The 19,287-nt window shown below is 30.0% G+C and overlaps 1 protein-coding gene across 1 annotated transcript; it reads right to left on the bottom strand.

Annotated features, from left to right (window-relative positions):
• Window positions 1-4,690: 4,690 nt before the first annotated feature.
• LOC122603677 (LOB domain-containing protein 39) lies at window positions 4,691-5,974 on the bottom strand. Its single transcript, XM_043776449.1, has 2 exons — window positions 5,659-5,974; window positions 4,691-5,387 (listed from the first exon to the last, which is right to left on the bottom strand). Exons 1-2 carry the CDS (start codon window positions 5,840-5,842, stop codon window positions 4,972-4,974), a joined length of 600 nt encoding a protein of 199 aa, XP_043632384.1. The 5' UTR covers window positions 5,843-5,974; the 3' UTR covers window positions 4,691-4,971.
• Window positions 5,975-19,287: the final 13,313 nt, after the last annotated feature.

Raw genomic sequence — 19,287 nt, 5'->3', positions numbered from 1 at the left:
AGCAAAATTGCCAACCCAAAGATTCCTTCTCCGTATATATAAAGTTGGCAAAATTGGTTAATTGGTAAAAGGAAAAAAAACACGAATGCAAATGTAGACTGTGTAGTACGTATATATTTTCCCAGTATTTCTTGTTCAAGTTATTTGGCTAGATAAATTTTTGATTTTGAGATAGATAAATTTTTGATTTTAAGATAGGAAAATGATTAATCTTTTGAAAAAACTTTTAAAAAATTCTCTTAAAACCATCAAAACGGGTGAACTTCATTAACTTTCGTCCCTGATCACATCTCTAGATTTTGACACATGTCATGATTTATAGTTAGGAGTAATTTTAGAAAAATTAGTTTGGCTAGCTTATATATCATTTTCTTTAAATATATTTATCTTAACAAGGATATTTATCTGAGTGTTTGAATCATTTCATTGGCTATTTAAAGATGCTAATCTAGAGAGTTATTAAACTTGATATTTTTTTATGAGAACATCATAGCAGGCTGCACGTTGGTAATAGTTAGACTATATGTTTTAAATTTTAAAGACATCAGATTAAAATAGATATCGAACATAACCCAAAGTAAATGTGTTTTTAACTAATTTGATGTGAAGAGAATTCAATGAAATAATTATTTTCTTAACCTGATAGATGGCTAAGCAAGGTTGTTTAGTGAATAAGAATAATATATTTTGTTGTATGCTATGTTGATATATTAAATATAATGAAAGTAAGTACCCGCGTGTTGCGGCGGTGAGATGGTTGGAAGATAGGTCATAAAGTGTGATAGTCAAAGGCATTAACCGTACGGGTGCTGCCCTCTTAATCTAATGAAATAACATTAAATTTTAAGAACACCCATATAATTTTTATAATTTATCGATGTACGGTTTGTGAGATAAAAGAGTTTGAATGAATTGGAAGAGTAAATGATTTATGGATGAGAGAGAAAAAAGATGATTGGTTGAGATTTGAGGAGAGAGAAAAGATGTTTGGTAAAATAGCATTGATAGAAAGGGCATTTTGGGAAAGTAAATATTGAAAATTAAAATTTTAGATTAAGAGATCTGCTTTATAATATAGTATAAATATAGATATAGATAAAACATTGTACTATTTTTATTAATGTGTCGTCGTTTATGATAATGTGACTATTAATTTAGGTTTTGTGCTTGAGAAAAGTTTCTCACGACAGATATTTTTATTTATTTATTTATTTTTGAACAACAGTGGTTGTTGGATTAAATGGCATTGTCTTTTTATCGTCCGCTAAAGATCGATTATGTCACATTTTCAAATAAAGACATAGGAATGGTGGACAAAACCAATTAGACATTGGCCAGTTATGTGAAATTGTGAAGGCAGACTCTCGGAAAATATATACGAGTACTATTTATTATGAAATAATGATATAATCTATCAATAGCTTATACATTTTTAATACCAGTTGTCTAAAGTTAAAAAAAGATCAAGTGGGTGGGTGAAAGACATACCCAAGCCATACAAATCTTGGATTTAAAACAAGTTCTATGGTGTGTGGAACCCATGGACCATATTCCAAATGCGGCGAGTGGTTCCCATTCCTTCACTTGCATTTTTAAATATAAAATAATAAATTCTTTTAACCAAATAGCCTAATAATTCTCCTAATATATTAAAAAGATGACATATGGTATCCACTAATTTTCTTACTTAATCTTGCCTCTTGATTTTTTTATGTGTCATGATCTTATAGTTAGGAGGATTATTAGGTTATTTGGTTAGAATGATTGATCATTTCCTTTTGTAAATTATTCCATTACATCATGATACATATTGTATCTTTAACTTATACCAATTTCTTTTTCTTACTATAAAAACTTATTTATTTCTATTTCATCCAAAAACTCTTAAAAGAAAAAATGTTGTACATTATTGTCTCATAACTCAAATTAATCTGTTGGTACTTTTCAATTGTTGATAGCCGAACACGTCCCCAAATGATATAATTAATAGTATGTATAAAAATATAAAAAAATAAATAAAACGAAAAAATAATGATCTGTCAAGTACAAAAGTTTTAACCACGAAACGTGGTCTATGTTGATGCGGAACAATCGACTATAGATGTGCACATGCCAAACAGTAATATATATGTTCCCACTGTTCGTAAGCAAATATTCTTATGTTTTATGTGTGATGAGTATTGATATTGGTACCGGCATTTTTTTTATATATTTATCAAAAGGTGTCGTAATTTATGTATACAGTAGTACGAGTATTGTATAATTATTTATTGCATAATACTGGTGAGTATTTTAATTAGTTTCGTATCAATATCGCTACCTTTTATGTTTAATTTGTTACTGTACATGTTAAGTAAATATCCGTCAGGGGCAATTAAATTTTCGTCCGAGAAAATCATCGGGACCATCTATTTTATTAGAAGTGTTTGATATTTTATTCTAGTCATATATGAATGTATCAATATAATCTGTTGACATGTGACTTATTTGTAACTTATGAGTGATTTTTTCTTAGATGGTCTCTTTACTACTCACTCGCAATCCATGTACTCAAACAGTCAAATTGCACAATCTATACACCATCCAAGCCCGCCAATAATCGTACCATTTGTTTTGATGTTTTTACTACAAACACTGTATTACTGACTTGTACAGTCTGATATATATATATATACCTTTTGGTAGATTAATTGAAAAAATGGTACTAATATCATATCTCGACAAAGATATTATCACTATGCATCATGCCAACTACTCATCGGCGACCATTTATCACCCACTTACCCCATCTGCGACACATCTAACCACCCGTGACCATGTAACCAGAACACGAAATGATCGCCATCAAACATGTATTTAAAATTATATTAATTTCAAAATGGAATAGTGATATGCTTATGTTCCACATCAAAACTCAAAGTTTGAATTTGAGGTTGTAATGGCAAGTCCATGCATGCTAAATTGTTAAGTAATTGTTTATCATATGGAAAAAGTAACATGGTTGGCAATGTACTTGTTTACAGACTTGTAATATACAATGTATTTGCGCTACTTAAGTGAAGTATTGGTACTAGAAAATTCTTGGAGTACTGCATTTTCTTCGAAACATAAGTACATGCATAACTACTCGAGTTTACTCAAAATAGATCACTAATTCTGATTTCTTAACACAAACATACCAAAGTTGATCCGAATATAAAAGACCTTGAAGTTGTTGTGGAAAAGTCTCGTGCATCTGGCTTTAAACTTGTAGTAGATATAAACCTGGCTCTTACAACCCACGAATAGCCGTATTCTCTCTGGCCCTAACCTAATATCCGACTAAAAGAGAGAAAAAAGTTAGAAGTATAAATGATTTTAATTTTTCTAAAGCTATTTAAGCATGTATTTTATATAATATTTTTTTTTTGGATAGTTCTCATTAACTTATATTCTTAAATTTTTAAACTATTTGCTTAGTCAAATGTCTAATATTAAATCATTAATAATGGATGCAGGATGTATTGAAATAATGAATTTAAATCCCAACGTTTTTAATTATATGCTTATTTTCTTCGTGTTTATTGTGTCCATTATTTACGTTCTTCCATGTTCGTTCATAAACACAAACATGAAATTAGCGAACATAATCTAATTTTATTAACGACCCATCATGAACATAAGTTTTTGTTAGCTTATCAATTTGAAAACCATTCGTTAAACTAAACGAATGAATATGAATAATACCTCGTTTTAATTTAAAAAGATGGCCTAGCTTTCCTTTCAACCCAGCCTAGGATTGGTTAGGAGAATTTATCATTTTTTTTTGTACTTGTATGCCAAATTGAGTTACATACTGAGCAATACACAAATCAACTTAGGCCGCGTTTGTTTCACAGAATTTGATGTAATCTGATGGAATTGGAATTGAATTTCATTCCTTAGTTTGTTTGGTTGTTCAAAGAAGGGGGAATCTCATTCCTTGGAAATGTAAACATTTCATCATTTGATGGAATTTCCATTCCATGAGGATGGAGGGAGAAATTTCATTCCTTCCGTTACTTGAATTCTCAAAATATCAAAAACATTCCATCAAATTTTATTCCTTTAGATTCCAATTCCTTCGAAAAATTTCATTCCTTCCAAAAACATTATGTGAACCAAACGCGCTCTTAGAGATCATCAACTCTACACACGACATTTGTTTAGTGGTATGTAATCAATAATCATAAAAGGTGATGACCATTTTCACAATCTTGGTTAGAAATCCAAGGCCCAAGCTACCCTTTTCATTTAACACAATACTCACTTTAGACCATCCACATTCACATCATAAATTACTTTTTACATGATGATGCATATCTTTATATGAATGAATTATAGGGTGCAAAGTTTGTCTTGAGAAATAGCATATAGGAGGATACTTTGATTGTGACCCATAAACTACCCTCTTTTTACTGTGGTTAAACATATACTCGTACAATAGAATTTTTTTGTAAACTTTGGGTGGAAATAAAAACCAAAGAAATCCTCCACCGTCATGGTTTTGCACAAATTTTATGCTAGTCGACTTGTCATTTTACAAGAATTCTATGCTCTAGTCTTTATGCTAGTCGAGTCATCAAATTGCTAGTCCGTAGTCCTTTTTCACGAGTTCTATAATAGTTACTTAGTACAACACAAATCACATTTGATTATAGATTCTAAACAATAAAAAGAAAATCAGTAACCAAAATTTATTTCCGGTACAAAACTCCTAATAAAAAAAACAAACCGAAAATCAGTAGTAACATCACCGGCGCACTTTCATTTTCCCCTCCTTTACATAACAGCCCAAAATATCACCCGGAGTGAAATCCGGTGCCGGTGGTTTACAAAATTTCACCGGAATCTAATAAATCCGGCCTAACATATTACATATATGTTTCCTTCATACATATATATATATATATAATTAATATATCAAAATTGATAGCCAAACAAAACCTCACATCACTTAAACAAATTCAGCAGATGCACTTCTCTTCCTTCACCATAATCACACTCACCAAATCCACCATCCAAAGTCACCGACGACTCATCGGAATTCAACGACGGACTTCCATGCCGCCGTTTCTCCGGCACGCCTTTACTCGCCGGAAGAAACTGATTCAGATCGAGATCCTGAGACTCTCGCCGGCGTTTTTGCACCTTCTGATGTGTGATCGGATCTGATGAGCCTCCTAGTATCGGCATCGCCGGAAATCCGTCGATTTGGTCGGAAATCGGCCGTAATGTACCGCCGCGAAGAACAGTTTCCACCGCCGCCTGACACACGTGCCAGTTTCCGGTCCATAATAGTCCAACTGCACCGTTGACTGGATTCACTGTCCGGCCGGCTGCTTCAAATAGTAGTGATTGAAATAAAGCTGTAGATACATACATAAATATCATAAGATTATTATTTTATTTTATATACATATAAAAAAATGTATATAAACATTACATATAAATATTAATTAAATTAATTTGTTATAATTGTCATTCAATTAATTTGTTTATGTGTTGTATAAATTCAAGAAACTAAGTTAAATTATCTATAGTTGCCTAGTGGTTTATATCTGACTTGTCTTAATTAACAACCTCAACAAAAAAATCTAAAAAAAAAAAAAAAGTGATAGAGAGAAGAGAGTGAATTACATGGACGTTGATTATCGGGAACGGCGGAGATGAAAGACATGAGACCGGCGCGGCCAAAGAATTTGGCAACGAAAACAGTAGCGTGGCCTTGAGATTCAGGAGTATCGATCCATTGCAAACAAGGGCGGAGAATACAAGTATCACTACACCCTTTTCGAAGGACTCTACATCCATTGCAACTCATATTTTCCCAAACCCACCTTTCTTACAAAATATATAAAAAAAGTATATTTATATTTATATAAGTATATATTTCTCTTTTTTTTTGGATGAGAGTATTTGGATTAGAAGTGGAGAAATGAAACCGTAGAGAAGGAAAAAGAGAGAGAGAAATATGAGGAAAATTGAGGGGAGAAAGGGGGATTAAATGGTGTGAGTAGGGTTGGGTTAAAGCGGTTAACTATGGTTAGGATAAGAGTTAAAAGATAGATAGTGGGGAGTGGTTGTGGATTCCAAAGTATTGGGCGAGAGCGGCTGCGTGTTTTCGCGGTTTTTACCTGGTCTTTTCTTGCTTTATTTTTTTTGTTATTGGATAGCGGATAATATTTGTTGATGATGCTCTTTCACTTTCATATCACCATATGCTCTCCAATCAAATTGCTTTGTACTCGTATTTCATTTTTTTTATTCTAATTCTAATATCTGGAATATATTCTCATGTCCGGCATATATACTAACATCAGTGATACATTCATAATTTAAAATACTTGCAACATATTTTTTTTTTAATATTAATCTTGTATTCAGGTAAAGTTACAATACTTACTATTTTTCAACGAAGTTTAGCCATTTATACAGAATGAGTGAGAAACACAATAATGTTGAACATCTTACAACTTAAGTGTAAATTCATACTAAGAGGTGCCCTTACTTTAAGTTTATTGGATATATGATTTATTTTATATTATGGTCCATCTCATAATATTAAATATGGATTATGTGTGATATAGGAATGTACAAATGAGTCGAAAATCCGTGACCTATTTTTTTATCTGCCCGAACTGATCCGCCTAAGAGGATAACGGGACAAGTCACGGTTTTCTTTTTTGTGTACTTCTGGGTTTCGACCTGGAACGAGCCTGTCGGTTTTTTGACCCTTACACATCCCTAGTGTGACATACTTAATGGAAGATCAATTTTACATTACGTATACTTAATACAGTGTAATTTATTTTTCTGTAAGTTTTTTAAAAAATTTCTTTTAATGTCATAATTATATGCTAAGTATAATTCCTTAATTATAAGTCTTTAGTCTCACGCTTTAATAATTTTACCAAATATAACAAACAAATAATTAAAAAATATTAAAATCATTTCCCAATATATATTGTTTGGGGAATCGAATATGCATTTGACGTATTGCAAAGTTTATAGACGCAGTCACACACACATATCATATAGATGATTGATATATTACAAAAATGTCCCTACTAATTTTCAAAGTAACTTCATCGAAAAATGATGCATCCAAGCTAATCCCGTATTCTTTTTCATATAATCCATATACTTGTGTAAAACATTATTCATATGTTGATACATAATTACATATAGTGTATGAAGCAATATATCTCGTGTAAAGATCATTTCTAGGTTTATCTTTACACGTAGTCGACTAACTTCTATTATATGGATCTTGTGCCACTTCATTGGTTTATGGTTTTCTATAAAGCTTAAAAGAGTAAAAAATTTACTTTTTACAAATATTTTGTTGATGTTTAATTCGTTCAATTAGACCTTTACAGTTCATGCATCTAATTAAAACTTAATTTGAAAACCAATGAAGTGTATGAAGCAATAATAAAAACTTAATTGATCTTCCATAAGATACACCTAAGGTCTCCATAACTATGTGGATTAATAATAAAAGCTATATATTGTTTATTATGTTACGTTATTTATGTGCATAACTAAGAACAAAAATAAGTATTTTTACAACAAAATATTCTGTTATCGAATAGGTTAAAAACGAATTGGCCTACCAAGAAAGGGGTGCATAAAGTCGTATCAAAAATATAGTGTATTTGTATAATAACATGTCAAGTTGCAGATAAAAAACATAAAAGTTGCATATGTCACTTAGATGTTGAGTCATTAAAGTCAAAGAAAATGCATGGATCCCATTTAAGGACTCCACCACCTCCAGCGAGCCAGGCACATATATGAATATTTTATAATCTCATTCAAGAATAATAATAACATCTTAATTAATATATGACTATATGAGAATTTATAAAATTTGTTTAAGTTATTAAATATTTAACGTATACTTTAGCAGGGCCGGCTCTGAGGGTGTGCAAGGGGTGCCATTGAGCCGGTCCACAAGCAAAAGTTTGAAAAAAAAATATCTATAGATAAAGTAGCAGCTTTAATGGAGGATTTTGGAGGTTACCCTGTAGTTTCAAAACAAAGAAGACGATTCATGTTTTACTTCTTCTATCACCAGTTGTATTTTTGTACAGATAACCCCTTGTACTTTTACGTAGTTACAACTTAAACCTCTAACAATATCTATTTTTTTTGTTTAGTATCTATTTTTGTTAACACACGAATAAACTATCTGAAAGTTTATGTCATGAAACTGTTTTTTAAGTTCTTTATAATTCTATTGTATATCACTTTCTTTTTAAAGTCTGATGTGTGAGTTTACAAATGTCGTACTTCGTTTGAATGACGCAAATACTAATTATCGTAGTATAATGGGTTTTTTTTAATTTTTCACTTACTCTATTATTTTAAGGGCCTAATATTTATTCTTGAGCTAGACCCCGATTGTTTTTACATTCTCGGAAACGACACTGTACTTTAGTGTATATCATAAATCATTGGTCAATTAATCATGACAATATGATGTCTTGTTAGCAAACAAAGACATTTCCAATATACATTTTTATGACAAAGAAACCATATTATGAGTTTGTTTATAGGAAGTAATTAGAATTTCAATGACCAAATAGTGGAGAATGATTAATCTTTTTAAAAAATTTCTTAAAATCATGAAAATGCATATTTTTTAATTGTTAAAAAGATTTTCAAGGGATGAACTAAGATGATATATCAACATTTCTATAAAAAAAAAAAAAACTTTGACAAGAACTTTTCTATGCTTTTAAGTCCTGATAATTAACATTTCGCAACCATTGGAATGCCCAGAGATTTATTTTAAATCCACTATGTGAGTCCCAAAGGTGAATTTTTCCTTTAGGTATTGGGTTCGAGTTTGAGATTTCTCATCTCAAGATATTATTCATGGGGAGGAGTTGGAGGTCCAACAATTGCTAATTAAAATTGGATATGTTTGGTAAAAATAACTGGTAGGTGGTAGCGGTTAGCTGTTATTTTAATTTTTCACTTACTCTATTATTTTAAGGGCCTAATATTTATTCTTGAGCTAGACCCCGATTGTTTTTACATTCTCAGAAACGGCACTGTACTTTAGTGTATATCATAAATCATTGGTCAATTAATCATGACAATATGATGTCTTGTTAGCAAACAAAGACATTTCCAATATACATTTTTATGACAAAGAAACCATATTATGAGTTTGTTTATAGGAAGCAATTAGAATTTCAATGACCAAATAGTGGAGAATGATTAATCTTTTTAAAAAATTTCTTAAAATCATGAAAATGCGTATTTTTTAATTGTTAAAAAGATTTTAAAGGGATGAACTAAGATGATATATCAACATTGCTATAAAAAAAAAAAAAAACTTTGACAATAACTTTTCTATGCTTTTAAGTCCTGATAATTAACATTTTGCAACCATTGGAATGCCTAGAGATTTATTTTAAATCCACTATGTGAGCCTCAAAGGTGAATTTTTCCTTTAGGTATTGGGTTCAAGTTTGAGATTTCTCATCTCAAGATAATATTCATGGGGAGGAGTTGGAGGTCCAACAATTGCTAATTAAAATTGGATATGTTTGGTAAAAATAACTGGTAGCTGGTAGCGGTTAGCTGTTAGCTGTAGTTGAAAGCTGATAGCTGCTACCTAGTAGCTGTAGCTGAAAGCTTTTTAGATATATATATTTAAGTGGTTTGCAAAGTAGCTGAAGCTTTTAATAAAATGTATAAAATGACAAAAATAGACATAATTAAAAAAGGTTACGTAATACTAAACAATAATGTGGTATCATGTAGGGGTTTCATGTTCGAAACCTGCCACATGCAAATGAGAGAGCCTTAGCAACACTATACCCATCTAACACATTGGTAGAAAACCCTTTAAGGCGTTGTCAGGATTCGAATTAGCGTGAGCACATTCGCTTAAGGTGTTACGCATTTATCCGTTGCTTTTTATATAAAAAAAAATACTAAATAGAATGACATATGTTATTCATTTTATTTTATGTTTGTTCATTCAAAACCAAAACTATATATATTTTATTTAAGTTTTATTCCTTAATAATATGTTCATCAAATTACATTACAAGTGGTATGATATACAATTTTTTATACCATATCATACGGAATTACGAGAATTATTCCATATGCATATAAGTTGATAATAATGATAGAGACAAAGGTTTAGAAAATTTCGCTTAGAACCTCGTTCACTAAAAATCCATCTCGAACGTACTTTGCTAATTAAATCATGGGGTTATTTAAGTAAATATAAATCCCAAAGCTAGCAGCGTTTCACAAACGTTACTCATACAAACTTTTGAAATAGGAGTTTTTCATTGGACCTAAAAGCTTGAAACTCTTTAATTTAACTAAACGAAACTTTTTATTAAGTATCAGCTTTTACTTAAAAGCTTAAAGCTTGAAGCTCTTAAAAACTCTTTGTCAAACATACCCATTGTCCCCAACACACTAATTAACTTTAAAAAAAAATGTAATAATAACATTTCGCATTAGCTTCTTAGTTTGAAATTTGTCATCAATTCAAATAAAATATCTCTTGTTCGATCATTTGGATGTATGTTTTCTTTGTTTAAATTCATAATAGAGTTTAGTTTGATTTTTGATAAGAAACAATAACGGTGTCGAAAATGGCTAAGTTATCACACACACGTGTAGGAACGACGAGAAGATATATCATATCCTTGCCTCTAATGGGTCGTAATTCGATCGAGTAGAGTCACAGGGTTTGTGAGTACCCACACGTACATCAAGCTTTCGATGGGTACGTTGGATGAAGACTCAATTTTCTTCATGTTATGACTTCGACGGCTACTCGTATTATTAATTTATTTTAGCTCGTTGTACGTTTAAATTTTGAAATATAGATAAACTTCGATCAATTCATTATATATAACGTATGGCCGTATGGGCTAACAATATGTTAACATACATGAAACAAATGTGAACATCTAAACCTTGTAATTGATATATTTACACTAAGTTTATTAGATTGAGATTTTTTAAAGTTATATATTAGCTTTAATATAATGATCAAGATCGATGTCTTTAAAAACTTTATTGATTAAATTAAAAGCAACTTTAAAAGATTATACTAACCAATCAATCCGGATATTTTTTAAAAAGCCTTTAAAACCAAAAAATATGTTAAAGTTAATTATATGTATTATATGTAATATTTGTTATTAATTCATCATAACTTGCTATGAAAATAGTTAATAAACCAACATATATAATAATTATAAAATAAGAATAAATACTGAATTAAAAAAATACATATTCATTATTAGCTACTTTCCTTTAAAAACATTACAAAATTTATGACATTATAATTAAAGAGTAAAACATTTAGGTAAATATTTAAGCTTGCCACATTAGATTTTTTTCAAAAATATTTTTGAAATACAATTCTTTTTTATTTATTATAAATATAAAGATAAAGATTAAGATTATTGATGCTAATAATCAAAGATTTACCTATATCGTCGTATATATACAAGCGTATAAACATGAACTGTTCAAATTGCACAAGAATGCTCTGTTTAATAAAAAGAAAATGAAGATCATCAATTTAATAATTTTGGCGTTCTGCTTGACGATTTGAAAAATAAAGAACGATTGCAGGTTCTCAAATAAGTCACCTCCACTTCGGTCGTGATCCAAGAAATCAAGTCACTTAGTTTCTTCTGGATGACCAATCGATCGTTTTAGCCCAACATTGATTGGTTTCTATTGCAAATTTTCATTTTCTGATTTCTATTTCTAATTTGTAGTTGTACTTTTTATATGACTCTCATTGTACTTCTAGCTTCTTTTTAACTTCATGATAAATAAAAGTTTGAATGTTTAAAAAAGAAATAACTAAAGAGAAATTATTTATATTCGCCAAGTTGGCATCCTTGTCCATCCTTTGTCAATCGGCATGGGCTAAATTCCATGTCACCACAACACCAATTTTTTCATTGGTTCCGTCAGCACCCCCAGGCTTCCCATGTGTTTCTATTGGTGACTATTATCATTGAAACTAAACAAAGTTATTCTTTATGAAAGTAAAGCTTGAATGGCCATATCTACTACTCGTATTATACACGAATCGAATCAAGTTCCAACCTGTTTAGATAAAGCTCTAAGTTTGATCATAATCAGCTGCTGGTGTATTTGGAAAGCAATAAACGAGTTGAAATTTGAGAACATTAGAGTGAACACCATGAAAATCATTTAAAATATTAGATCACTCAGTTTTTTTTGGTTTAGAAGTAGAACAAAATATAGAGGTATTTCTTGGAATAATTGGTGTAACTTTGTACTCATGTAAATTGTTGTATATTATCCGCCGGTGTTGTGTCGGAGTGAGTGTGAATAAAATATTTACTTTTCAAAAAAAAAAGATAAAGCTCAAGTTCGACTAGTTTCAACTCTTGAAAGTGTATTTTTCAAATATTTAATTAACTTACAATAACTTGTTTTAAATAATTCCAATTATATGATCGAGTATAAATATATATCAAATTTTGAGTTATAGCACATGCATATATAAAATATAATAATAATATTATATTACTATCGGTCTATCAATATTTTATTGACTTTATAATTTTAAAGTGCACGTATTTACACATATCAAGGGTTTAAGTCTTGAAAAAGCCCAAAGTACTTTTATGGATGTAGATAATTACATATATGCATATTATACTTTCAAAAAAATTAAAGATTTAAAGAAAGTGACGTTAATTCACTACTAGAAAACTGGGTATCACCGACGAAATTTTCAACGAATTTTTTTGGTTCGAAATTTTACTTGGATTTACCGACGAATTTCAAACAAAAAAAACATGAATTGAAAATTGTCTCATTTGTAACAAATTTCCTACGAATTTACAACAAACTAATTTTTGTCGGAAATTCGACACTAAAAATATAGAAAAAGATTTGTCGGAAATATGTATATTCCAGAAATTAAAAATAGAAAAAGATTTGTCGGAAATATGTTGAAACCAAAATAAATTTTATAACGAATTTTCGGCAAAATGTGTTTTTTTTAAAAGAAAACAATTAAAATCTAGTATGTGATATAAGTTTCAATGGAAATTCGTGGAAAAATATAATTATTTCCAACCAATTTATGACGAAAAATTTGTGTTTATAAAAAGGTAAAATAATTTCTAAGGTATTCGTCGGAAACATTGACAGCTTCCTACGAATTTCCTACAAAAACTATAAAAAGTTAACTTATCTCACATAGTTTTAAGCAATTACATTACTATATGCTTACTAGATGATAAAAATGGTAATACAAATAATCATATGTGTGTACATATTTTTATTCTTGTACATGTACGTTGATATGTTTGTGTATAATTTGAGTATCTATAGGTATAGTTATGCATATGTTATTGATGCAATATTTTATATCCATCAAATGAATATGTGCAAATGTTATTATAACTATTATTATTATTATATTATATAGATAGAGAGATATATGTGATCATTAATGTATCCATGAATGTTATAGGTCCGTATGAATGTTAGAATTCAATGAAAGTGTGTATATCAACTTAATATATGTAAATGTAACTATTTTTACATGTATTGTGGTGTTTATATATATAATTTAATCATTATTGTGATGATATATACATATATGGTTCCATATGTATATAAAAGCATTTAAAACAAGAAAATTTTCATTTTATATAAATATTTCGTTGGAAGTTCGTAGGAAAATATAATTATTTCTGATAAATTTCCGACAAAAAATTTCATTTCTCAAAAATTAAAAGCATGTCCTTAGAAAATCGTTGAAAATAAAGATTATTTCCTACGGATTTTTGACCAATATAAAATATATATAACATATTAAAACATTATAAAGTTGATGATTCCCACCAAGAATTTGATCGTCGGGTCGTGCTACTTTCATACGAGTGTAATAAAAATAAATATATTGATTGTGATCAATGTTGTGATTATAAAAGATTCTACTAGCTTTTTGATAGTAAAAGATATACATTACAAAATTCACAATTATTATTATTTATAACTATATATCGATTATAGCAAATATTTTAGCATTAAGTTAAATATGATATAGTGAATTTTTTTTTTTTTTCATCTTTGGATTTTAAAAGATTTTATTTCCCTTTTAATTATTAAATAAACATTCAATTTTTCACTCAGTTTTGATAAATTATTCGTCTCTTGAAATTTAACATTTTAAATTTATGTTTCATGCATTAAATTGAACTTATTAAATTGAACTTATGTTCATGGCTTACTTATGAAGTATATTTTATATACTATATTATTTAATTTAATTTGTTGTTATATAGTTGTAAGATTTAGATATTATTAAAAAAAAAGTCTAACGCTTAACATTAAAATATATTAAATATGATATAACTAACTTTAATAAATGAAGTTTACATTTGAATACGTTGTTGTTATAATGTTTTAGTCTTACATTTCAATTTTGGAATATTTATTTATTTTTAACAAATTATTACGGCAATAATTATCCACCATACAACATATGAGTTTAATCCTATCAATTTTATAATTAAAGATGATTAAAAATGTTTTGTTAATCTATACTAATATTCTACTATTTCTATTTTTACCTTCAAAAACAAAAACTCCACAAGTTATATCAATAACAATTAATGAGTGTAATTAATTTACTTCACTGTTTACTAGCATGGTGCCCGCGCAAATGCGACGGCGGTGACGATAATGTGGTGGTGACGGGTGACAGTGAGTGGATGGCGGTGACGACAAATAGTGTAGGCTATTAGGTTAGTGTAGTTATTTTAAGACTTGAGGGACTGGTGGTGTAATTTATTTCATTAAAAGTATCTTAGATATATTAGTAGAGATAATTAAATTAGTAAATAAAATAAAGAAGATGGGTAAGAAAAGAGTAAGGGTATTATAGTCATATTACATAGAGTAGTTTCAACATTTCCATAAATAAAGGGGGCTATTTTTTTTATATATAAGTATGGATATGTCATCCAACGAAAAAGTATTAACTTATTACGAGTAGTATTGAAAATAATTTAAACTATAATTATCCATGTGTATTTATAAATCTCGAAAACGTAAAATGTATCCAAGATAAACCATTCCTCAACTTTAATCTACTAACCAATGAATATGATCCTTTATTCATCACATCGATCACCATCGCACGGCTCTAACTTGACAAAAAGCCATATCCCCACTAATCCTACGGTGAATAAAACATCTTAGAAAACACAAACTTTCACACCCTTAGATATTTTTATGGAAAATGATAAATCATTCTAAATATTAGCATAAAAATCCTTTTAAAACTTTAAAAAGGTGACATGTGGTATCTACTAATTTTCTTTTATAATTTGGCCCCCCGACTTTTCCACATATTATCATCAAATAATTAAGAGGATTTTTAGTCTATTTTATTAAAAAAATTAATCATTTCTATATTTGTATATATGAACCTCTCTCACCTACAATCTAGTGCAAACACATGCTTACCAGAGAAAATAATTGAAACAACATATTTACTTCTACATTACAACTACATCCACGACATCATTGTCTATTTATGAGGAAACACAACATATGTTAACGATATTTTTAGATAACGTGATTCTCGATGTCGCGATTTACAGGAAGCACGCTAGAAGGAAGACAAAAATACATCGCTAAATAACCAACTTTTGAACATTTTGTTAGTTATTTTAGATGTATATAGTGAGGAATTTCCGACGAAATAAATCGTCGGAAAATAAAATATTCGTCGGAAAGCTTGGTCGGTAATTGTTTTCGAGGTCGGGTTTTCCGACGAACCATTTTGGTCGGAAATTGCTCGGTAAAGCCGTTTCCCTGTGAATTTCTTACGAATTTTTTCGTCCCTAAAAGTCAGTTTTTTAGTAGTGATTATTAACTAGGTCGCATGAGGTTCCTATAATGTCATTTTTTAAATATCGACCTACTCTGACCCTCTATATGTATGTCGTTTGGTATTTCTTTTCCCCTATTAATTATTTCTTATTTAGGTTATTATTTTATTTGTTGATATACTTCGGTTTTGTAATGCCCTCAAACTATAGCATATGTTATTGAACATATTCATTAAGGTATGAGGTTTTACACAAAGGTTGTGAGTTTAACTCCTTAAAGTGGTACAACTTGTGAGGATTTTTCCGTGGATGCTACTCAGGGATAGACTGGGCATGTTCAAGACATTTACATCTACCTCGTAGTAATTTCCGTGGTTAAGGCAACGTATGTTAGACCTCTCGCTGTCGAATCGTGACACGAAGTTTTCAGCGAAATTCACATTTCAAAAAAAAAAAGACATTTTCGTCAATTAAGTTTTTCCAATTTGTTTGTAATACCATTAATCATATCATTCAAAAAATTTACTTTCCTTACTTAAAGAAGCTTCAACTAAAAAGGTGAGATCAAATCATATACGATCTAATAAAGGGTTTTAGCTAAGGATAAATGTAGAAAGATGCATGATCAACACAGCGTGCTCTGTAATAGTGAATGTCACATCTTAGTGTATTTAAATTTATCTAGAAAAAACTCATTATACAATATCGATTGTCATGTTGTATTTGTAGTTGTTAAATATTGTCGCATCAAAATCCATTTCACTGTTGAAATGCAAATATGCAATACATATGATACTCTAATTTTGTGCATTATTCTTTCAACTTTAAATGATCAAATACCTAATGCTAGTAATCGCTAAAAAGTAAGCCGTATTAACCACTGGGTTAAACCCCAGTGGCCAGGGGTGTTTCATTAAACCTGTTATGCGAGGCCCCGGGGGAGTTTACTACAAGGTCTCGAGTTTGAGCCTTGGTAGGTTCTCCTCGACGGTATTTTCCATTCAAGGAGGTGGTATGGTGAGAAAAACTATTTAAGATCCGCTTAGTGCGGGACTCTTTCGTTGTGCGATTAACACACATCATACGCGTCTAAAATTCACTTGTTAAAAAAAAAAAAACCGTGTTGTAAGTAAAAATAAGGTTATTATTTCAATTAATGTTTGCATATAAAGATATCTCATAGCTGTGACTATATGAGGTCACAAATCATTTCCTTCACCACCAATACAGAAAGTAAAAAAGTAAAGTAACTCCCAATGTCGTTTTTCATGGGTTTTGGGTCTCAATACCGTCTTCGACGGTGTATGGAGGAGGTTGATACGTAGACAACCTTACCCCTACTAAAGGTAGAGAGGCTGCTTCCAGGTTCTACCATAGGTAGAAAAGGACCTCCAGCCTTACTGGGCATGAGGATTGAACCCATGACCTCTGTTTCTAGAGGCATGAGCTCCAACCACTTATCCAACCCAGTTGGTTTTTTCCTTGACCACCAATACATTTTCCTTAAACAATATCTTGGCATAGATCACCACATGTAAATTAAAAAAATATTTATATATGTGTATGTATAATAGTTTTTTTATTAGGGTAATGTTCAATCCTCTTAAATTATTAGTTTAAAATTTCTCCTAATTAATAAGATTGTGACATGTGAAAAATCAGGGGGTAAAATTAGGAAAGAGAATTAGTGAATTCCATGTGTTAACAAGTGGATATATTAGGAGGATTTTTAGGAGGATTGGTTGGGAAGATTTATCAAATTTTTTTATTAATAATAATACGAAGAAGAAGAATTAATAACGTGAGGTAGAAAGAAAAAGGACTATGAGACAAATACAAAGAATCGTGGTAGAGATCTAGCAAATATCCTGGAGATTCCGATTTATGGGTAGGGATTTTTATGCTCCCCTCCCTAATTTCCAATCCCCTACCCTACCATGGACTATATATTACGAGTAGCTTCCAACCATTTTTGATAGCTATTTTTCATAAAATCTTACATATAAAGATTTTGGGACACTTGTTTTTAGCTCATTTGTTATTAACGTTTTGCTTTATCCTTTAGTAAATAGTGGTTGTAGCTCTTCATCAGTTCATCAACTCCATTTTTGTCTTTTTGTTACAATTTACAAGCAGTGGCTGATGTCGAAAATTTTAACGGTGGGGTCAAAAAAATTTTCTTTTACCATCGCTATGTTCCACGGATTATATTATGGTAATGAAATACACTTAATCGGGTCGGGTCAAACAAAAATAACATTAATAATCTAAGTTTTCCATTCAAATTACTAATACATAGTTTCTAACCAACAAAAAACTGCAAAGACTTATGACCAAGAGAAAAGACGTTGGATTGTGGATTGTGGGAGAAATATCTTGTTACGTGGATTGTGGATTGTTGGCTAAAACATAGAATTATGAATGGACTAAGTGATTTGTGGGTTGTAAAAACTAAAAAGGTAAATTTAATTTTTCCCTGGAGCCTAAAACTCAAAAAAGGAAGGAAGACCTTGTTACGTGGATTGTGAATTGTAGGCTAAAACATAGAATTTTGAATGGACTAAGTTAATTGTGGGTTATAAAAACCAAAAAAAGTAAATTTTGTTGGACTATTAAATTTATTAAACGTATCAAAAATAATCTTTGGGGCCGACTTGATAGATATAAATTATTTTGGACGAAATACGAGCATATTAGTACTACTAAATGAAAAAACGGCAATGATCTAAGCCCCACGGGCTCATAAAGAGAACCGCCTCTGTTTACAAGTAAAACTGTCCTTTTTTTGTTGTTACAAAAGAGCTAGTGGGCGATTACAATGTTTTCTTTTGTCACAATCAACTATAGGAGAACCACAATAATATAGCTAAATTATTTGGACCAACTATTCATAGATTGTGAAGTTATAGTAATTTCAAACACAACTTTTAAAACTATGATACCCTCGTGGCAGATGAACATGCGAATCATGGTAGAAGTTTTTCAAGAGAGAACATAAGTGAGCTCTTCATTTTTTCGGCTAATCTTTTCATTTAATTATCAGAAAACGTATAACAAGACTTATCATATTTAACATGAGAAATGAACATAATAAGAACTTGATCCGAGTTTTTATCATTCTATTTAGCGAACTACTTATTTTTGACAAATGATAGTACACCATGTCAAGCTCATGATATATACTTAATTAATTAATAGACTACGTGAAGAAATCAATATTAGATTTGTTGTTCTTATCATTGAAACTCGCATAACATTCAACTGATTAATTGTGTGTCTGATGCAAGATTAACGATTGTATGTAAGTATACATTTTTTCTTTGGCAAAAAACAAAAAACCTATTGCATATATACATTATATTATAATATTAATAGG

Source organism: Erigeron canadensis, chromosome 6 (genome assembly GCF_010389155.1).
Source record: "Erigeron canadensis isolate Cc75 chromosome 6, C_canadensis_v1, whole genome shotgun sequence".
In the NCBI taxonomy this organism is placed as follows: domain Eukaryota; kingdom Viridiplantae; phylum Streptophyta; class Magnoliopsida; order Asterales; family Asteraceae; genus Erigeron; species Erigeron canadensis.
This window is presented reverse-complemented; position numbering and strand designations above follow the sequence as displayed.